Genomic DNA, 19,017 nt, shown 5'->3' on the forward strand with positions numbered 1-19,017 from the left:
CTTTCCTTGTTTGCTATACCAGCCTGCGTATTGGCAGTGGGGCTGGCCAGCACTGCCCTGCCTGACAGGGATACAGGCCATACCATCCTGATAGCTACTTTACACCTTGCTATAACTAGTGCCATCACTGCAGTATCATGTCTAAGATAATCCTAAGGCTGACGTTACTGACGCTAATGCCCTCACTCCTGTTGCTAGTGGGGCTGGGAGTGGCAGCAGGGGCGGGCACAGGAGTCGGTGGCACAGCCTCATCCTCTTATTACTATTATCAGCTTACAGGTAAGTTCAGCCAGGATCTCCAACAAATACCAGAAACCCTGGGGGCTCTGCAAAATCAGATTGACTCTCTGGCCGAGGTGGTCTCACAAAACAGGAGGGGTCTGGACCTGCTCACGGCCAGAGAGTGGGGACTGTGCCTCTTCCTAAACGAAGAGTGCTGTTGTATGCCAATCGTCAGGAATGGTCAGAGGGATGGTTCAAGAGTTACAAGGCTGAGTAGAAAAAAAAGAAAAGCACATTTTAGACAAGAGCCCGTGGACAGGCCCCTGGGGCTGGACCTCCTTGCTGGCACCATTCATCAGTCCCTTGCTCCTGATTTTTGTAGCTCTGCTATTTGGGCCTGTGTCCTGAACTTCCTGACCCGCTTTGTCAGTGAGCAGATGGAGGCTATAAAACTCCAGATGTCAGCCTCCAACTATGAGCCACTGTGACAGGTGAGTGACGACACTTACTCAACAAGGGTTGTGAAAGCATCAAGGGGGGGAATGTGAAGGAAGAGCCGGGCTGGGCCTACTCAGAAATCTAAGTTAATAAGTGCCAGTCCCTGCTCATGGTTTTTGCTAGCCAGCTGGATTTTCAGAGAGACATTTTGGCCTTTCGTGATAATGATGCTGCTACAGCTATTCCATGCCTATTGGCTGAATACCTCAAGCTTGTAATTAACCCTATAAAGCCTCATGCACACGTTTTGGTGGTGCTCAGGGCTTCGGAGCAGAAGCCCCTCTGAGCCCGCCGGCGTAATAAATCTGAGTACTCCAACCCTCCGAGTGGTGCCTGTTTCTTGGATGGCCCTTCGTTTCCATAGCAAGGGCAGCGCTGTGCAGCAGGACTTTCTGAGATGATGGAGGTGTTCTGTGCTGCTCTGTTGTCACCCTCTCTCCATATTCAGGCCTGAGCACCCTAAGAAGGGAAGTCCAGAGCATCCTGCAAGAACCCACTTGGACAGTGCACACCCTCAGGCTCAGGACCGTCCCATGTTCTTGGAGAGCTCTTGTGATTTTGGAAATGCCACCGACCTTCCCCAGGGGCTGGGCATTGGGCCACGTGTACTTCACCAGCCAGGGCTCAGGGCCCAGGGCCACCAGCTCAGCTCCATCAGTGACAGACCCTGCGTTCCTAACAAGGCTCCAGGTGAAACCAGTGCTGCTGGTCCAGGAATTAGCCTTTGAGAAGCACAGGTCTACGCCACCCGCACAGAAGAAAAAACAAAACGCAGCAGTGACACAGGATTCTGACACGGGCTTCAGGCAGGAGAGAAGGGCGCTGGGCCAGGGCACGCTGCTCTGCTCTTCAGCCCCCACGGCGTCAGATCTGGACGCATTACCCGGAGGTTACCGGATGCCACACCGCTCCGCGAGATCCTGGGCTCCGAAGGACTGAGTCCAGGTTCCAAGTGATGTCAGAGCTGCTGCCTGCTCAGAGAGTACAGCTCACCTGCAGGGAGGTTGAGCAGCAACCAAGCAGGGCTAGGGGCGGGCCTCTGACACCAACTCTCCCCTAGGTACCACCCCTTCCTCCGGATTTCACCCCCAGTCGCCTCCTGGTCCTCCAGCAACGTCCTCTGCTTCAGCGGACTCTGTCCCCGCCTCCCAGCACTGTCCTCCTCCGGGCCGCGCCCCATGCCCCGTTCTGCCTCTGGCCCCGCCCCTCCTCCTTCCGGCCCCGCCCCTTCTCCCAGCACTGCCCCTCCAGGCCCCGCCCCTTCTTCTGGCCCCGCCCCTATCCCTATACTCCCTCACCCTGCCCCCTCTTTCTTTGGGCTCCGCCCCTCCGCCCCCGCCCCCTGATTCCTGAGTGGCTCTAGGTTTCATTTCTCTTGATAGAGAAAAAGAAACTGAAACCTTACTAGAACTGACTGGGAAACTTGAGATCAGAGAAGACAGGAGGGGAGGAGGCAATGCAGGAAACCCAGTGGCTTAGGGTAACTCTCAGGAGATCACAGAAGGACCACTCATTCTAGAAACACTGATTGAAACGTTATGTGCCAGGAACTGTGCTAGACCCCAAGTGAAACAGCCAACATCACGACGTGGTCCTGCCCCACTGACGGCCTGGTGACACACTGCACCTTCACAAGGCCAGAGACAGCGTGAGGAGGCCATGATCCTGGGGAAGGGGGTGCTGGGCATGGGGCTCCCAGAAAGCAAGTGTGCTAGGCCTGGAGAAGGACTGAGTGAGGGTGCTTTCTGGGAAGAAGCCCAGCACCGCAGATGGAGGAGGAACCGGGCTCCTGAGCTGGAGGGAAACCTTGTGTAGTGAGGAGGTGCCACATCCAAGCAATGGGGGTGCAGCGAGGTGAGGCCTGGCACAGGCAGGCCTGGTGCCCTAAGCTGAGCAGTACCTTCCCCCCTCCCAGCCCTGCAGGGGGAACCTGCAGCATTTAAACAGGGTGCTGTTCCCTTCCCACAGGTGTCTGAGGAAATGCACCAGTTTGTAGGTAGGGCGCGATGCCTAGAAGCTTGCCGGGCCTGGTTTCCCGGTAACACCAGCTCACCTCTCCTCTGCAAGGCCAGGCCAGGCTGGGCATCCGATGAGACGACTGGACAAGGAAAAGAGAGACCTGGAGAGCCCTGGGCACCCATGACTGCACAGGCGGCAGGGGGTGGGCGGCGAGAGTGAGTCTTTGACCTCTGACATGTGTCCCTGTGGATGCCAGGGTTTTGCTAGACACGTTTCAGCGCGGTGAGGAAACAACAGTAAGAGAGCAGGACCGGGCAGTGGCATGGCGGGATCTCGGGGGCTCAAGGGGCTGGGCCCAGACCAATGACATTCAGCCTGTGACTTCTCAGCACCTACTGCTGGTAGGTGGCAGGCCCTGGAGGGATACAAGCTTGAAAAGACTTTGTCGAGACCTCTGTGAGACTGCTACGGTGGTGCCCGCATTCTCCAAGATGCAGAGCATCCATCTGAGAGGCAAACATCATTGCCTGAGCTGAGCCAGGCCTGCAAGGAGCTCCCCAGGGCAGCTGCAGAGACACGGACCATGCAGTCGGGACTTGGCAGGGGAGGAGACTGTCTCTGGGAGCCCAGGGAGAAGGACAGACAGGCGGACAGAAGCTGGGCCGCACTCAGGGATGGTGAGTGGGGTGCTGGCCTGGGACACAGCTCTCAAGGGCTGAGAGCTTGAAACTCCTTGGTAGACCACAGAGGCATCAAGGATTCTACAGGTGAGAAAGAAGCGTCAGCAACACAGGTGGGGGCTGTGAGCTTCCTGAGAACGGGGGCTCACCTTGTGGGCTCTGGTCTGGAGAGGGGACGCTGCAGAGCACGGGCCTGGGAAGGAAACCTAGACTGCAATCTCCGCTCTCCCCCTTCTTGGACGTGGGGCCCAGCAGTAAGCGAAGGCCTGGGCCTCGGTCTCCTCCTATGTGAAATGGGAGTGCTACCCTGACTCCCCCCACAGGGTGGTGGTGAAGGTGAGTCATTCTCTCAGCCTGGCCCCTCACACTTACTTTTGCCTAGTACACAGGAGCTATTATTGTACTAGTGTTGAATTGTACCCCAAACACGCCCCTGGGTTCTTCAGGGAACCGCCATATAACGAGCCTGTGAGAAACAGCAGGTCCCAGAATCCCAGGCCAGGAGGCGAGAAGGGGAGGGGTGGGGATCAGCTGGGGCTCCAAAGGTAAGGCCACACTTGCAGCCCTGAGAGTGAGGGGCTCCTTCAATCTGCCCGCAGACACCTTGCCCACTGTCCCCAGTCCTGGCCCTGGCCCCAAACAGTTTTCACCTTTGCTGGTCGCTCTTTCTGAATTCCTCCCTGAACAGGAGTCACGGGGAGAGCCTCCCGCGGTTTGAAGGTGCAGGATCATCCCTCAGAGCTGAGCCTGTCATCCACCAAGTGCCTCTCTCTCCCCACTTTCCCCTGCCTTTAGGTGCAGGTTTGCTCCTTCAGCACATCCTCCTCACAGCCCACGCAGAAATGGTGTCACTCTTCTTTGTGACCAGAAAGTATCTGAGGCCCAGACGGGGCGAGCAGCCAGGCAAAGGTTCCTTGACAGTTACCGCGGAAGCCTGTGCCCTCCCGCCAGCGCGCCCTGGGTGGGACGGCCCAGCCCCTAGCGGCGGACCCCGCAGAGCAGGGCAGAGGTCAGGCCAGAGAGCAGCTCTGCGGTGGCTCCTCGTCTTCGTTCTGGTGCCGCCATAGTGAATTTGTTCCCATCCAAGCTTTCCCTGTGTGGATGAGGAACGCCCCCGCCATATCAAGTAAACAGAGGATGTTGCGGCAATCAAGCCACCAGCCACTGCAGCCTCCTCCGACTGTGCACCCAGAGGGGACTCCGGATGGAGAACAGCAGGACACTGGCCCTAGAGAGCTGAGGTGCGGCTCAGAGGAATGATTTCAGTGAGCCCCGTCTCTTGCATCTTCCCACATACAGAAAAGCACAAAATTCACTAACTTGAGATGTCTGGGTTTTCGGTAGCGGTAATCTTTTGAAGTTCAGCCTGTCAGGTTTTTGTTGTAATCCCCCACGTATCCTACCCCCTCCCTTACCCCTTAGGAGGTGTCCCTCAGAGCGACTGCGAGGCTGTGCTGGGGGAGGCCCTCAACCCATCCGCCAAGTAAACATCACTCCCAACTTTTGGGTTGTGCAGGGTTTTTCCCAGTGGACGCCTGACCCCAGCCCCTGGAGCTGAGCAGCTTCCGGGTCTTCCTGCGGGGTGGGGGAGACCTTTGCTAATCACAGGAGTCTTCGGGGTGGAGGGGAGGAGGCTGGTTTTGGGCTTGTCCGGTGGGCTGAGGGGATGGGGTGTCGCCCCACCCACAGAGCCCTCCCCGGGAGGGCCACTCATGGGTCTACTTGACCTGAGCCCCCACCTCCGCCCCGGTTCCATTCTGGGGAAATGCAGTGAGCTGAGCTCCAGAGAGGGCTTGAATCTGACGAGGACACTCAGGAAAGGAGGAAGAAGACATGGCTCTGCTTGGGGAGGGAGATTTGGGGGAAGCTGTGGGGCTTAGAATGCTTGACAATCCCTGGATGTTCCGAGTGAAACTACAGCAGGATTTGAAGCAGCCGGTTATCAGCGTTTGTGTTCAGAAGACCAGGGGTTAAGGGACCTGCTAGGTTCAAAGCATTGCACAGCTTTGCTCAGCTTTGGCTGACTCGGGGCTGTTCGGGCAGTGGCTCTGCATTTGTGCAGTCAGGAGAGCCGAATAAAGCCGAGGTCCTGAGCCTGAGTGTCTGATGCAGTAGGTCTGCCTGGAACCCCAGAATCTGCGCTGCCCGCAAGCTCCCAAGGGTGTGGTGGAGGGCATACCTGGAGGGCCTCCAGGGGGCTGCAGCTGGGAGCCAGTGGTGCTGGGGTTGCCCCAGGCAGTGGCAAGCCTAGTGTTTGGTTTCCTTTCTGACCAGAAGCCCTGGGACTATCTCAGGAGTTTCGTTTCTCAGCGGCTGGGGGCTGAGGGAGGGAGGAGCGAGGGGCGGTGCTGAAGCTGCTTAAAGGTAAGGAGCAGCGGGCCCCTGGCGCTGGTCACAGCACAGGGAGCTGACCGGTAAGTGTCGCGCTTCTTGCTCTGGGCACCGTCTGGCCATTCAGGGGGCTCGGGGCATTTGGGGGACTGGCTGCGGAGATGAACGCTTGGGGTATAATAGTACAAATGCTCAAGATTCATAGTGATGATGTCACGATGGTGATGATAGTAACGGAAATAACATTAATGACGATGCTGGCAGGGCTCAGAGCACTCCTGATTCAACTTTCCCACCAACAGGATGCTCAGGCTCCTGGGAGACACATCGAAAAGCACCCCCTCCTGAAACTGGCGACGTTCTGCCAGAGGAGGTGGGCAGGTGGAGGAGATGCCGGCAGAGGGGGTCTCGGAGGGAGCGCGCTGGTTAAGGAGAGCGCGCTGAGAAAGTGTCACATCCAGGGCTGCGTGACCTCCAAGCGCACCCCAAACGCCGACCATCGCTTGATGTATCGCTTTATATTTCCTGCTAACGAGTGCAAACCAGACAGATCTTCGGCCCGTGGAATCCTTAGACGCGCATGGAGCAGGGTCTTCACCAGTCCTGCTGAAGCGAGGGGGCTGGAGCTGAGAGTCTCCGCCGGGAGGTTTAGGGACAGGAGCCGCGCTGGGAACGGGAAGGGCGGGCCGAGAGATGAGGCATGCGCAAAGGGCCCTGCGCGGATTACCCTTAACGCAGGGGAGGGGGAGATGCCCAGGGTCTCCCGTCCTCGCAGATGTGGCGCGGGGAGAGACTGCGTGGGGCGGGCACACTTAGTAGTCGGGATGGAGGGAGGGAGGGCAGCCCTGGGGATTGATGGATATAACCCAGGTGCTGCCTACACCGTCCTCCCCCCCCCCCCGCCTGCCCCGCCCCTCCTGCCCTGGTGACCGCTGAGCTGTGCAAGCGGGATTCTCGAAATTATTCGGTCAAATATTACATCAAGTTTTTGTTGGAAGTAGGGTCAAGTGATGCTAACGCCCCTGCTCCCCTGACTGTCCAGCTTTAAAAGGCTCCTAAAATGTACTTGTCACGTTTCTGCTTTGCAACAGAGCCGCTGGCCAGGAAGTCCCCAGCCCCACTCTGCCCTTCCCATTGTAGGCAGGCCTTGCAATTCCTTCCCAGCTTCCCTTCCCCCACGGCCTGAAGCTCAGGTCGGAGAGGTTTGGTAGAGAACATTAGGTATAAAGAGCTAGACTTTCTCCTTTTCAGTCATAAAAGTTACATGCCAGGGAGTTTTTGAAAGGCAATAACTTTCATGAGAAAATGCAAACCTAAGTCCCCTGCGGATTACCTAGACTGAATTATTTTGAGCAAGTTGCAGACACTGAATCTGGCATTTCCTCAGACTTGCTCGGTAGGTGGTCCTTGTCAGGGCCTGTGGTCAGTGACCGCTCCCTCCCATCCCTGCTTCTTCTGTGCACTGGGCTGAGGAAGCTTTCTTAGGAGGTTAGGCTCCCCCTGGGAAACCTTTTGATGCCCTCCCCACCCTCCCAGGGATTTGCCAAGAAACTGCTGAGAGATGGGCTCTGGGTGTGGGAGGCACAGGGGAGCTAGCCCTCTGTGAAATCTGCAGGTGGGGAAGGGCCATCCAGACAGCCACCCCCGTGGACCAAGGGAACCTGAGTGGGCAGACCTGCCCTGGGCAAGAACGGAAAGAGCCCACAGCGCCTGGGCACTTTCTCCCTGTCCCTACCCCAAACTTGGGCCTGAGAAAGAGCCTGGCACAACCAGCCCACCAGCGACCAGTGTGGGTGTGCAGGCCTGAGGAAGGTGGGGGTGGGGAAGGAGAGGTTCCTTGCGCTGTGCCTGCCTGGAAGCTCCCTGCAGCCTTGTCTGCAAACACCAGGCGTGGGTGAGTTTCCTGAGCTGTTTCCAGCAGAGGGCTCAGGGTCTCAGGGCCAGAACTGGCCAATGCACTCTGCTCAGTTAGACAAGTGCCCCTGGAAGCCAAATGCAGTGAATACGGAGGAAAGTGGTTTTCAGTACTCAGGTTGCCTTGGTCCTGAAATCCAAAGGGATTTTCAAAGATGACCCAAGAGAAGTACAAACGATTAAGGTGTGCAGAGGAAACCCACAAGATGGGCCTTTCAGGGAATGTCATTTTCTGAAACAAACAGAGGAAGAGGGTACGCTTATGAAAAAATCCCGCGATCCTGGAGTGGCGAGGCCTGGGGACCAGTGATGCCACCCGCCTAGGCACAGTAGGGTCAAGTGAGGTTGCTGCCTTTCACACGGGGCCGCAGCTCCAGTCCAGGAAGCCCTGGCTACACAAGGTTTCTCCAAAGGCATGGGCGGGGAGGTGGGGCTGGAGAATAACTTTCCAGATGGCCAAATTCTGTAAGTCCTCTTTCAAATTGATCGCCTTTCAAAATCACCTTTCTCCCACAATTCAATGAACAGAAGGCATAGCTCCCTCCCCTGGATTCTTAAGCAATCTTGACCTTTCAATGGCACCAACATAGACCCCAAATTTCACAGGTTTTGGGGAGGATCCCTTGAGAAGAAGCAAGGAGACCATGAGAAAAGGAGAAAAAAAGGCTGTTGGCTCAGGCAGTGCACCGACAGCCTGCTGTGTGCCTTACAAGTCTGTCTCAGAACTTAAATATCTCAGATTACAGGAAGGACTCAGGGCACTCTGAGTCTTCCTAGAGCTCGTCCCCGCAGCTTTCACAGCATCCTCAGCCATGGGGACGCAGTGTGATGACTGCTTTCATTTATTCATCTGGGTTTTGGTGTAATTTGTACGTTTTGGCTGATTTCAAGGAGGTGTAGGACAACAGCTCTGCATTTCTGGTGACTAGTCATCGTTCCATCGTCAAGTAAAAGGAAGGTATATTGCAGGTACGTGCTTTAGGTTTTTTATAGCATTTATTCAAGTCTTAAGACATATTTTTTCATTCACTTTTATCCACGGGTATTAGATGTGTAAAATTTAATATTTAGAGATTTGGGTCCCAGAATAAAATCTGAATGAATCTCACATATATGCGTGTATATATTTTGGATGCAGACAAGTGAGACACAGTGGCCACTTAAGTGCTTATAAAGTCAAATGAATGACATTAAGACACAGTTCCGTGGGGGAAATGAAACCAAACTCTGAAGTCGAATATCAAAAGGAACACAGGAAATGACTTGGAGCTCGTATTTTTTTAAAATATAGGTTCGAGTGTTAAATCATCATAGTATTTAGAATCTGTCGTCTCCATTGGAAAGAGCTTTATAATACTATTATTTTTACACGTAAACTTTAAAATGCATCAGAGATTTCATCCTTTGCCACAATTTAAATTTATGGTGAAAACTCTTTTGACGTGCAGTGTAGAATCATGACGGGACATGCAGAACTTCAAAACCTCTTTTTGGGGTCTGGAAGCATACATGCCCTTGAGGAGAATCGAGCCAGGAGAGAGCATTTGCCCTCATCTGACATTTGGCTCCATGGAATTGTCCTGTCGTTGGTTTATCAGTCAGCAGGGAATGAATGGGCCCCGCTGTGTCCCAGCATGTCCCCTGGGGGGTTTGGCTCCGTGACTGAAGGTACCTGTCTTCTGAGTTGTGCTGATGCTCACCTACTTGATTTTAAGCTGACCCAGTAAAGGAAGAAGATGGTTTATTCTGACTCGGAAAACAAAGAATTTGATTCAGCTTCTGCATCCAATCATGTGTCACTAAATGGAAATGATGACATGGTGGAGAAAAATCAGGAAACAGTAAGTTGATGCCTGAAAACCACTAACTGCGTGGACACGAGCTGTGTCCATCTGAGGGCTGCCGGTGCAGACAGCGACGCCCTGGCTGCCCGGGGCTGCCTGCTGCCACATCTCTCCTGGGCAGGATGTGGGTGCAAATGCTCTCAAGGAACTCATGCTGCTTGGGCCCTTCTTGCAGCCAGATGTAGCCACTGTTTTGCTTTAGCTGATGCTGGTTGGGATTGGATTTTGTTCTGGGAAAGCAGGCAGGATGCTGAATGGCTGGTGTAGGAATTGGTCCCGCGCAATGGGTCCAAGGAGCCCTGTGTTCTCACGAGCGTACGTCATGATTCGGTCTCCAGCGCAAAACTCTGAGGTGTCCCTGTGACCCCCCCTCACCGTGAAGCCACCTGACAGCTTTCTTCCCAAAATCACGTCACGTGTTTGCGGGAAGCAAACTTGGCCTCGGGAATCAGCGCAACCCGAATCTGATCCGAGTGCTGCCACTTTCCACTTTATGAGCTTGGGTGGTTGTTTCTCCCTTTAGATGCCTGGCTTCTCATCTCTAAAGTGGGGAAGGTTTTAGGATTTAGTTTGTGCGGCTTTGGGAGGACTCGGGTAGAGGCTGGGCGCTTAGAAAGAGCTCTGTTTCTTGCTGTCACGTGTTGTAAAGCTATAGCTCTTCAGCCCTTCCTAGCTGACTCCATGTTCTTAATCAGTGTGTAACACTGTTTTAGACTATATTAGAAAGCACGGTGAAGGGCGTAGAAAACTGAGAAGGACGCGCACTTTGCACCCCCGACATAACTGTCGTCTCCTGCCTGGCCGTGCCGGGTGGGTCCCAGGGCAGTCGGAACCGCCCGGCCCACACTCAGGCATCTGGGTGTAGCTGGGCCTCCTCCAGCCGCTAGAGCAGGTGTGTCCTGGGAGCAGCAGCCCCACTTCTAGGTGCAGAGCTTGGTCCTCAGAGTGTGGCCCCCAGACCTGCAGCATCAGAGTCCCCGGGGAAGCTCGGAGTATAAATGAGCACCCTCACACATTCTGCCCCCGGACCTAGTGAACTAGACATTTCCGAGGCGGGGCCCGCCATCTATGCTTTACCAGACCCTCCTGTGGATTCTCCTTTGTGCTAAAGTTTGAGCAGCACTTTGCCATGTTCATACAGCGTCGGGTATGCACGAACCCGGAGTCCACCCCAGCGGCCCCGGGGCGATGTGTGCACAGGTCAGCCCGCCCCTGCGGCAGGGTTCCCAGGAGCGGTGCGGGGACTCAGCCGGCGTCCCGGCGACCAGGGTGGCTGAGTCTAACCACCGATGGTGAACCCTAGAAGCACGTCCCAGAAGAGATATACTCTGTGATCCCACTTATATGAGGTTCCCCAGCAGGCAACCATGAGCCACGTACTGCTCAGGGAAGGATGGACTGGGGGTGAGAACTGCGCTGAGGAGCAGGAAGGAGGTTCTCACAAGCCGAAGAGAAGAGCGCCCCCTGGGGGTGAAGGGGATTCAGGAGGAAGGGGGCTGGGGAGGGGAGGTGGAGAGTCCTCAGCGCTGGGAATGCCTGCTTTCTCAAGCCAGAGGGCTGGTACATGCATTTTTGCCAGTTCTCACTCATGTGTTATAAACTCTTGTGAATGGGCGGCACAGAAATGAAAAGGAAAGGCCCCCACGAGGAGGACTGGGGCTGAGGCCACTGGTGAGTGTAAAGTTTCAGCCAGGTTTCTGCGGAGAGGCCATGGGCAGCTGGGCCCTAGTCCTTTCTTAAGTGTTGTTACTGAGAACAGCTGTAGAGGGCACTTGCTACAAATGGCAAAGAGGACGGTATTCACCTGTATTGCCATAGGGGAGAAAGACTGAGCTCACCGTGGATACCAGGACAAGTCGGGGGTGGGGGCAGTGCACAGGGTGGGGGAAGGGGAGAGTGGGGGTGGGGGAAGGGGAGAGTGAAGGTAGGGGGAAGGGGAGAGTGGGGGTGGGGGAAGGGGAGAGTGGGGGTGGGGGAAGGGGAGAGTGAAGGTAGGGGGAAGGGGAGAGTGGGGGTGGGGGAAGGGGAGAGTGGGGCTGGGGGTAGGGACCTGATTAGCTCGCAGGGGTGAGGGGGTTCTGGATGAGCTGGCTTAGCTCCATTCCTGGCTATGTCTGGGCGCAGCAGGCCAAGGTGGGGCCTAGTGGAGAGGAAGGCTCACAGGAGCCCCACTGAAGTTCGTTCAAGGAGCCCCTGTCGGGGGCGCCCCCTTCTCTGCTGAGTGTCGTCAGCATTCCCTGCAGATGAGATGGGGTGCTCAGACATTCCTTAAGGAGGGGGTTATCAGCTGGGGGCACTTTTGCCCCTTGGAGCACCTGGCAACATCTGGAGGCATTTTCGTTGCCACAAGTCGGAGTGAGCGGTGGAGAGCGGCCAGGCGCGACGCCAGCCCTGCTGCAAGGCCCGGGACGGCCCCACCGCAGACTCGTCTCTGGTCCGAATGGTAGTGCCTTCTCACCATGATCCGAAGGGCTGTTCTAGCAAAATTGAATTATATTACAGCGAACACACAACAATTGAAGCTGGAAAGAAAGAGGCCAATGTCAAAATGATTGTTTCACATTTTCTTTTCAACTGAAATTGTTTTCTTGTTGTTGAATTTTGATTGTTCATTATGTATTCTGGGTGCAGAGCCTTTGTCAGATGCAGGCTTTGCAAATATGTTCTTCCTGACTGTGGCTTGTCTTTCCATTTGCTTAACAGTGTCTTTTGAAGATCATACATTTTCAATTGTGGTAAAGGCCAATTTACCGGCTAGTTCTTTTATGGGTTGTACTTTGCGGCCATGTATAAGAACTCTTTGCCCAACCCAGAGTCAGAAAGATTTTTCTCCTGTGTTTTATTTTGGAAGTTCTGTAGGTTTAAATTTTGCACTTAGGTCTATGATCTGTTTTGAGTTATTTTCGTATATGGTGTAAAACACAGATTCACGGTCATTTTTTCTGCATATAGATAGTCAGTTACCCCAGTGCCATGAGTGGAAGGGATTACCTTTGTTCCGCAGCATTGCCCTTGCACTGTGGTCACAACCCAGTTGTTCGCGTACGTATCAGTTCATTCCTGGAACGTGTGCTCTGTTCCGTTGATCTCTTTCTCCATTTTCGCACCAGCCTCACAGTGTTTTGGTTGCTATAGCGTTGTAGTAAGTATGGGAATCAGGTAGTTTGAGCCCCCAGCTGTGTTCTTCCTTTTCAGTGTCATGTGACCGTTGTAGGCCTCTGTAGACTTTTTATGTTTACCTTGCTTGTTAATATGATTAGACTTGGAAAGATCATTTTGCTTTTTGTTTTCCACATATATTTGTCTTTTGCTTAATTTCTTCTATCCTCTTTTGCTGCCTTCTATTGAATTAATCGAGTTTTTGTGAGTGTGTGTGTGTGATTGTGTCTTATCTCCCTTATGGACCTACTAAGTGTAATGGTGTCATTGAACACATTGTGCGTCTTTAACGTTTCAAATGTGCCTTCTGATGCTGCTCTGCGTCTTCACGTGCAACGTGAGAACCTTACATTAGCGTGCCTCCATTTCTGTCCTCCCACCATTCATGCTGGTTTTTCATGACAGTTAATTTTAACAGTATATTAAACCCCACTGTGTATTGTCATTACTTTTGTTCAAATAGTGAAATGTCTTTTGAAGATATTTAAGTAATAAAAAAGTACATTTGTCGCTGCTTGTGATGTATGTTTTTTGGTGTGGATTCAGATTTTACTCCACTGCACTTTCCCTCCAGCTGACCATCCGTGTCGCCGTTCCCCGTAGGGCAGGTCTGCTGCTGACGTAGTCACTGACTCGTGTGCGTCCAAAGCAGTCCTTCGTCACTTTCATCCCGGGGAGATCTTTTTGCTCGGCGGGGAATCCTAGGTTGATGGTTTCCGTCAGCACTTTAAAAACGCTGTGCCAGGGTCTTCCGACTTGCATTGTTTCCAGTGCGGAATCTGCTGTGAATCTCACGTGCGCTCCTCTGTGTGTAACCTGTCATGTTCTGGCTGCTTCACACACTTCCTCTTTAGCTCTGGCTTTGAGGAGCTTGTCGATAATGCGCCCTGATGCCATTTACTTTATGTTTCTTATGCTTGTGGTTTGTTGAGCTTGGACCTTCCGGTCAATACTTTTTCCCAGCTTTTGGGAAGTCTCAGCTATCATCTTCAAACACTTACTTCTGTTTCAGTCCCACTCTCTCTGGGGAACCCGAATCACCTGTATATCTGAGGCCGATTGAATTGTCCATCTCTGGAACATGACCTGCAGATATGACAAAAATCTCCACCTGTCCTCCCCCAGGGGCCCGAGAACAACCTGTACAGCCAGTACGAGGAGAAGATTCGGCCGTGCATCGACCTCATCGACTCCCTGCGGGCCCTGGGCGTGGAGCAGGACCTGGCCCTGCCCGCCATCGCCGTCATCGGGGACCAGAGCTCGGGCAAGAGCTCCGTGCTGGAGGCGCTGTCGGGGGTCGCCCTTCCCCGAGGCAGCGGTAAGCCCTTGGCCTCGTGTCCCTCCGCCGAGGCCGCCGTGACAGAGCAGTGGAAGCGCGAGCGGTGTAGGGCTCAGCGCTCTGGAAGCTGAGAGCCCGCGCTCGAGCTGGCGGCGGGGCGCTTTCTCCCGAGGCCTGTCTCCGCGGCTCACAGAGAGCCGTGTCCCCCTCGTGTCTTCACGTGGCCTCTTCCCTGCGTGCAGCCGTGTCTGGCTTCTCGTCCTCTTTTTATAAGGATGCCAGGCATGCTGCTAGGGCCCCACTTTAGGACCTCGTTTAATGTTAATGACTTCTTTAAGGAGAGACGCCCATCTCCAAGTATAGGCGCGCTGGGCGTGCGGCTTCAGCTGAGGACAGTGTGGGGGATGGAATTCGGGCAGCAGCCCCCCTCATCGCAGAGTGTGGACTGTCTGCAACCTGCAGGGTGGAGGGCTGCTGAAATGTATGTGGGTCCCCAGCCTCGAATGCTGTGCATGTTGGTGCCTTTCCTGAGCCCCTTCCCAGGAGGTGACCCTCCGTCCGGGGGTAAAGGTTAGTGCTCTGGTTAGGGTGCTGCTTGAGCTACGAGGCCAAGGATCAGGGAGGCCTCGAGGGATGAAGGCCGACCTGGCTGGCTCTTGAAACACAGGTCAGATGTGAAGGCGGGTGGGACCTGGAGCTGTTAGCAAAGGGACGTTGTGAGGTGGCCTGGTGAGGGCAGTGGGCCTTTCTGATAGGAGCGGGCTGTGTGCGCCTGGGTGGTGGAAGATGTCTGCAGACGTTTGGGGTTTCCCACTGCAGTTTGCCTCCTGAGCTGATGGAGACCGCGGGGTGGGGGAGCAGGAGGTCTAGCGTAGTGGCTTCATGCATCAGTGAGCCAAACGCCACCTGAAATGCCCAGTCAAGATGCGCAATCTGGAGCCCCTCCAGAAGGAGCGCGGCGGGCTGTCAGAGGGTGCGAGCAGGAGGTGTGCAGTTTCAGCGGTCTCCCCAGATGATTGTACAGAACTCGGAGAACCACTGATGTCAGGCCGCCGTACAGGACTGTGAAGAATATAGATCTGACGTGAACGGCCTCCTAGGTATTGTTACGAGATGTCCTCTGGTGCTGAAACTGAAAAAACTTGTGAACGAAGATGGATGGAGAGGCAAAGTCAGTTTCCGGGACTACGAGGCCGAGATTTCAGATCCTTTGCAGGTGGAAAAGGAAGTCAATCAAGGTAAGTGTCCCGTGTTCATCACTTGTTTGAACATCTGGTCAACTGGGTGACCTGGGTGGGGTCGCCCATCGCTGTTCCCACTCTCCCCTTTCTGGGCTTGTCCTGGTCCTTAGGGCACCCTTTCCTTTCCTTCCTCCTCTATATGAGGCCCTCAGCTCCCTTGTATGTCCTCTTCTTTTACTTTCATTGTGGCCAGTGTTTTGACAGGGAACTGTATTCAATACTTTGTAATGGCCTCTACTGGAAAATAATAGGAAAAGGAATATACGTATATATGTGTGTGTTTGTATGTGTATATATATATATGTAAATGAATCAGTATGCTGTACACCAGAAATTAACACAGTGTAAATTGACTGTAATTCAATTTTTAATATTGGGGGAAAAATACCAGTGCCCTGGACAGAATCTGATCTCAGTAATTTATTGTTTAGTATTTATGTAAGCATCTGAACATAATGTCAGGTTTGAAGCTTGTGTTCTAATATGGAGGACTTCTCCTTTATTCAAGGGCTCCCCAACTGCACAGACATGATGGAAGAGGCATCAGGGTGCGGGGTGGGGGAATCCCCCTTCCTGTTAACTTGGTAAACAGGCATTCCAAAATGCTGACTGCATCCTTGCTGAATCCCGCTCAGAACTGGAGGTTCTCTTCCCCCAGGAGCGTGATGTGAGCGTTTGCACAGTCCTAGCTGCGGCAGATTTATGGCAGCTCCCAGTAAATGCAAACCACGGGGATTCGTTTACCAGTCTGAAACATCTGAAAGGAGAGCAGGTCCAGCAGATAGGGACAAAGCAATGATACACTTAGCTGCTGCCACGTGTGAGATGAGTACACAGATTTTCCTTACTGACTTTAATTTCTTCCTAGCATGTCGCATAATTCAATTCCAGTCATTTGAGAAATGATATTAACTGATATCCAACAGTAGGAAAGTGTGGGCCTGCCTCATGTAAAGATGGAAGCACTGATGATCTTTTATTGGCTGTTCTGCAAAATTTAAATAATGATATAATCAAATGTTACTTTGTGTTTTGGGGATTACATTGCCTGCCTGGTGCAGAAAAGTCGAAATCACTGTGTGTATCAGTTAACCCTTGCTGTGTAAGAAAACAAGCTCAAAGCCTTATGGCTTAGAAGGGTACATTTCTTGTGATTCAGAGGGTCAGCCGGGCCGTTCTTTCCCTCTGGGCTGTCTTGGCTGCGGCCAGCACTCTAGGACCGCCTCAGGCACTCATCCCAAGGCTGGGCTGGAATAACCAGGAGGCTGGGTGCCTTCAGAAGGCTGGGCGGGGCTTTGTTACGTGGTGGTGGAGCAGTTCCCAGCAGCGAGCCCTAGTGTGTAAGCACCTGTGAATGTCTAATAGAATATGTTCTGTAATGTCCTATCAGCCAAAGAAAGTCACGTGATTGAGCCCAATTTCAAGGAGCAGACTCCCTGGATGGGACAAGTGGCAGTCACCCTGTGAAGCAGCGAGCTGCCCCGATGGGAGGGAATATGGACACTATTTGTGGAAGCGAGTTACTAACACAGGAGCTTAAAGAATGTTCCCGTTTTACTTCTCGCTCTTGTAGAAGTCTGAAGGTGGGCAGACCGCAGCTGGTGTGGGGGTTCTGGGGTCAGGAACCCAGACTCCCATCTGTTCTCTCTGTTCTGTGTAGTCTGCAGTGCCGAGGCTGCCTCGTGATTCAGTCAGCACGTCTCCATTCGGGTCAGCTGGACGTTGGCAATGGCACATCGTGTCTTAAGCACGTTTTCTGGAAGTTGCATGTAGTGTCTTCACATCTGTCCCACAAGCCCCCCTGAATCTCATGACCACGTCTCCGGGAAATAGATTTGAGGGGAAAAGTCAGCAGATTGGCCGCACATACCACTGTTGTTATAGTTTCCATTCTGCGTCCTTGACTGCTAGGAAACATACCAAAAATACGTTCTCAGTGTAGACAGTGGTAATACAGCGTTAGCTAACGATCTGACGAACTGGATTCATATCTTGAAATTTCATTGTTCAGGAGGACGTGGCAAAATGAAATCCCTCAAGGGACTCCCAGCAGCTAACGTTCATCTTGCCCGAGCCAAGCACATTCCCCTCTATAATATTCAATGTCATGTTTCAGGAACCACCCTGTATTTTATTTGCTTTGATTTTGCTTGGTTGTTAAGTTCCTACTGCATCCACGGGGGAGTTAGGTGTGACAGCAGGACTTACTGGCTCTGCTCAGGTTAGGACTGGTGCCGCTGGGTGTCATCTTTAGAGATATTTTCACTGGATCCCTCTGCAGACAACTCTAGCCAATGGCAGTGACAAAACCGAGTTATCTTTCGAAGCCCCGTTTTGCTCTAGAAAAGGGAATCTGCTCCAAATAGGTCTATCCATGAATCACAGCGGGTGGAGGTTGCTTTCAGAGGATTCGCTGTAACGAGAGATTCCATCCTAAGCTCTATTCCGATTTTCTTGTTTGCTCTTCTCCAGCCCAGATTGCCATCGCTGGGGAAGGAGTGGGAATCAGCCATGAGCTGATTAGTCTGGAGGTCAGCTCGCCTAACGTCCCGGATCTAACGCTGATAGATCTTCCCGGCATCACCAGGGTGGCCGTGGGCAATCAGCCACACGACATTGAATACCAGGTGAGACTTGAAGCTGCATCCTGGCCTGGGCACTCGCGCATCAGTCAGATCAGGACTGAGTTTGAAGAGCGGGTGATAGGGGTTGTCATAGGGAAACCGAAGTTTGTGATGGTCGAAATCTACTCCGCCAGGATAGGAGGAAGCTTCTGCGGAAAGAGGGAAACAGGTGAAGGTGGAAGTGCATTTTGTGTGTTATGCAGTGGTTTGTTTTTGCTGACAGTGACATGTTGTCACATGCCTAAACTGGCACTTCTCAGGAAGGGGCTTCATGTGGGAAGGGACAGCACGGGCACAAGTATGATGATGCTTCTGTCTCAGGGAACCTCATTCTGTGGAGTAAAGATTTCGGGAAACGCAAGCAGCTCTTCTGGCATCTTGTTTTTCGTCGTGATCATCAGCTTTGAGGTCTCAGGAGATAATTAATGAGCTAAAACCTCACAGTTTTCCCTGACCTCAGAGCTCTCTTTCAGCCACGGAGAGCTCGGTTTCTCCGGCCTGGAAAGTGCCACCAGGCTTGTGTCGTGGACTCGTTTCTCTGTAGTTGCTTCTTTGGGGAAATACCTCTGGGACAGAGAGGGCCTGAAGCTAGTACGAGGGAAGGACCTGTCTTAACTCTCATACCCTCTCATATCCCAACAGATCAAGTCTCTCATCAGGAAGTACATCCAGAGGCAGGAGACGATCAACCTGGTGGTGGTCCCCTGTAACGTGGACATCGCCACCACAGAGGCGCTGAGCATGGCCCAGGAGGTGGACCCCGATGGGGACAGGACCATAGGTAAGAAGAGGGAAGAGTCCAAACATGGTAGGCGGCTCGACAGCAGAAAAGCATCCGTTGAATGCACTGGTTGTTTCTTGGCCCCCAGGCAGGTGGGGGGCTGCGCCCAGCAGGCGAGGAGCACTTGAGGACCCACTGAGGCCAGATGAAACGGGCCACACCTGCCTCCTGTTGGCCGTGTGTTGGCTCCTGTTCTTGTCTAGCTGCTTACACTAGGCCTGGGGGGCTCGGGGGCCAGAGCGAAATCAGAAGCAGCTATATCCGTTGACAAGGCATTTGAAGCACTACAGCCCGAGCGTCCCGGACAGTTGAAAGGACACAGAAACTGCGACGTGTCCGTGCGCCGCAAGAGCCGTCAGCCTTAAAAATGAAGGACGTTCTGACACGTGCGCCAGTGCGCGTGGACCTTGAAGACATTAGGCTCAGTGAAATGAGCCAGTGCGAACGCACAGACCCGTGGGACCCACTGTCATGACGGATGTAGA

At 53.5% G+C, this 19,017-nt stretch overlaps 1 protein-coding gene across 3 annotated transcripts in view; it reads left to right on the forward strand.

The window, feature by feature from the left end:
- The first annotated feature begins 5,450 nt into the window (after window positions 1-5,450).
- MX1 (MX dynamin like GTPase 1) overlaps window positions 5,451-19,017 on the forward strand; it is a 30,857-nt gene continuing 17,290 nt past the window's right edge. Inside the window, exons 1-8 of one of the 3 annotated variants that reach the window (XM_072969487.1) lie at window positions 5,755-5,773; window positions 5,993-6,063; window positions 8,496-8,573; window positions 9,320-9,445; window positions 13,733-13,925; window positions 14,987-15,124; window positions 17,600-17,754; window positions 18,394-18,532. In XM_072969487.1, coding sequence (XP_072825588.1) covers window positions 9,341-9,445; window positions 13,733-13,925; window positions 14,987-15,124; window positions 17,600-17,754; window positions 18,394-18,532 — 730 coding nt within the window. In that variant the 5' untranslated portion in view covers window positions 5,755-5,773; window positions 5,993-6,063; window positions 8,496-8,573; window positions 9,320-9,340. Of the gene's footprint in view, window positions 5,475-5,706; window positions 5,774-5,992; window positions 6,064-8,495; window positions 8,574-9,319; window positions 9,446-13,732; window positions 13,926-14,986; window positions 15,125-17,599; window positions 17,755-18,393; window positions 18,533-19,017 lie in introns of those variants that run through there. The other 2 variants (XM_072969492.1, XM_072969485.1) reach the window with 2 other exon arrangements.

Source organism: Vicugna pacos, chromosome 1, assembly GCF_048564905.1.
Source record: "Vicugna pacos chromosome 1, VicPac4, whole genome shotgun sequence".
NCBI classification, from domain to species: Eukaryota; Metazoa; Chordata; class Mammalia; order Artiodactyla; family Camelidae; genus Vicugna; species Vicugna pacos.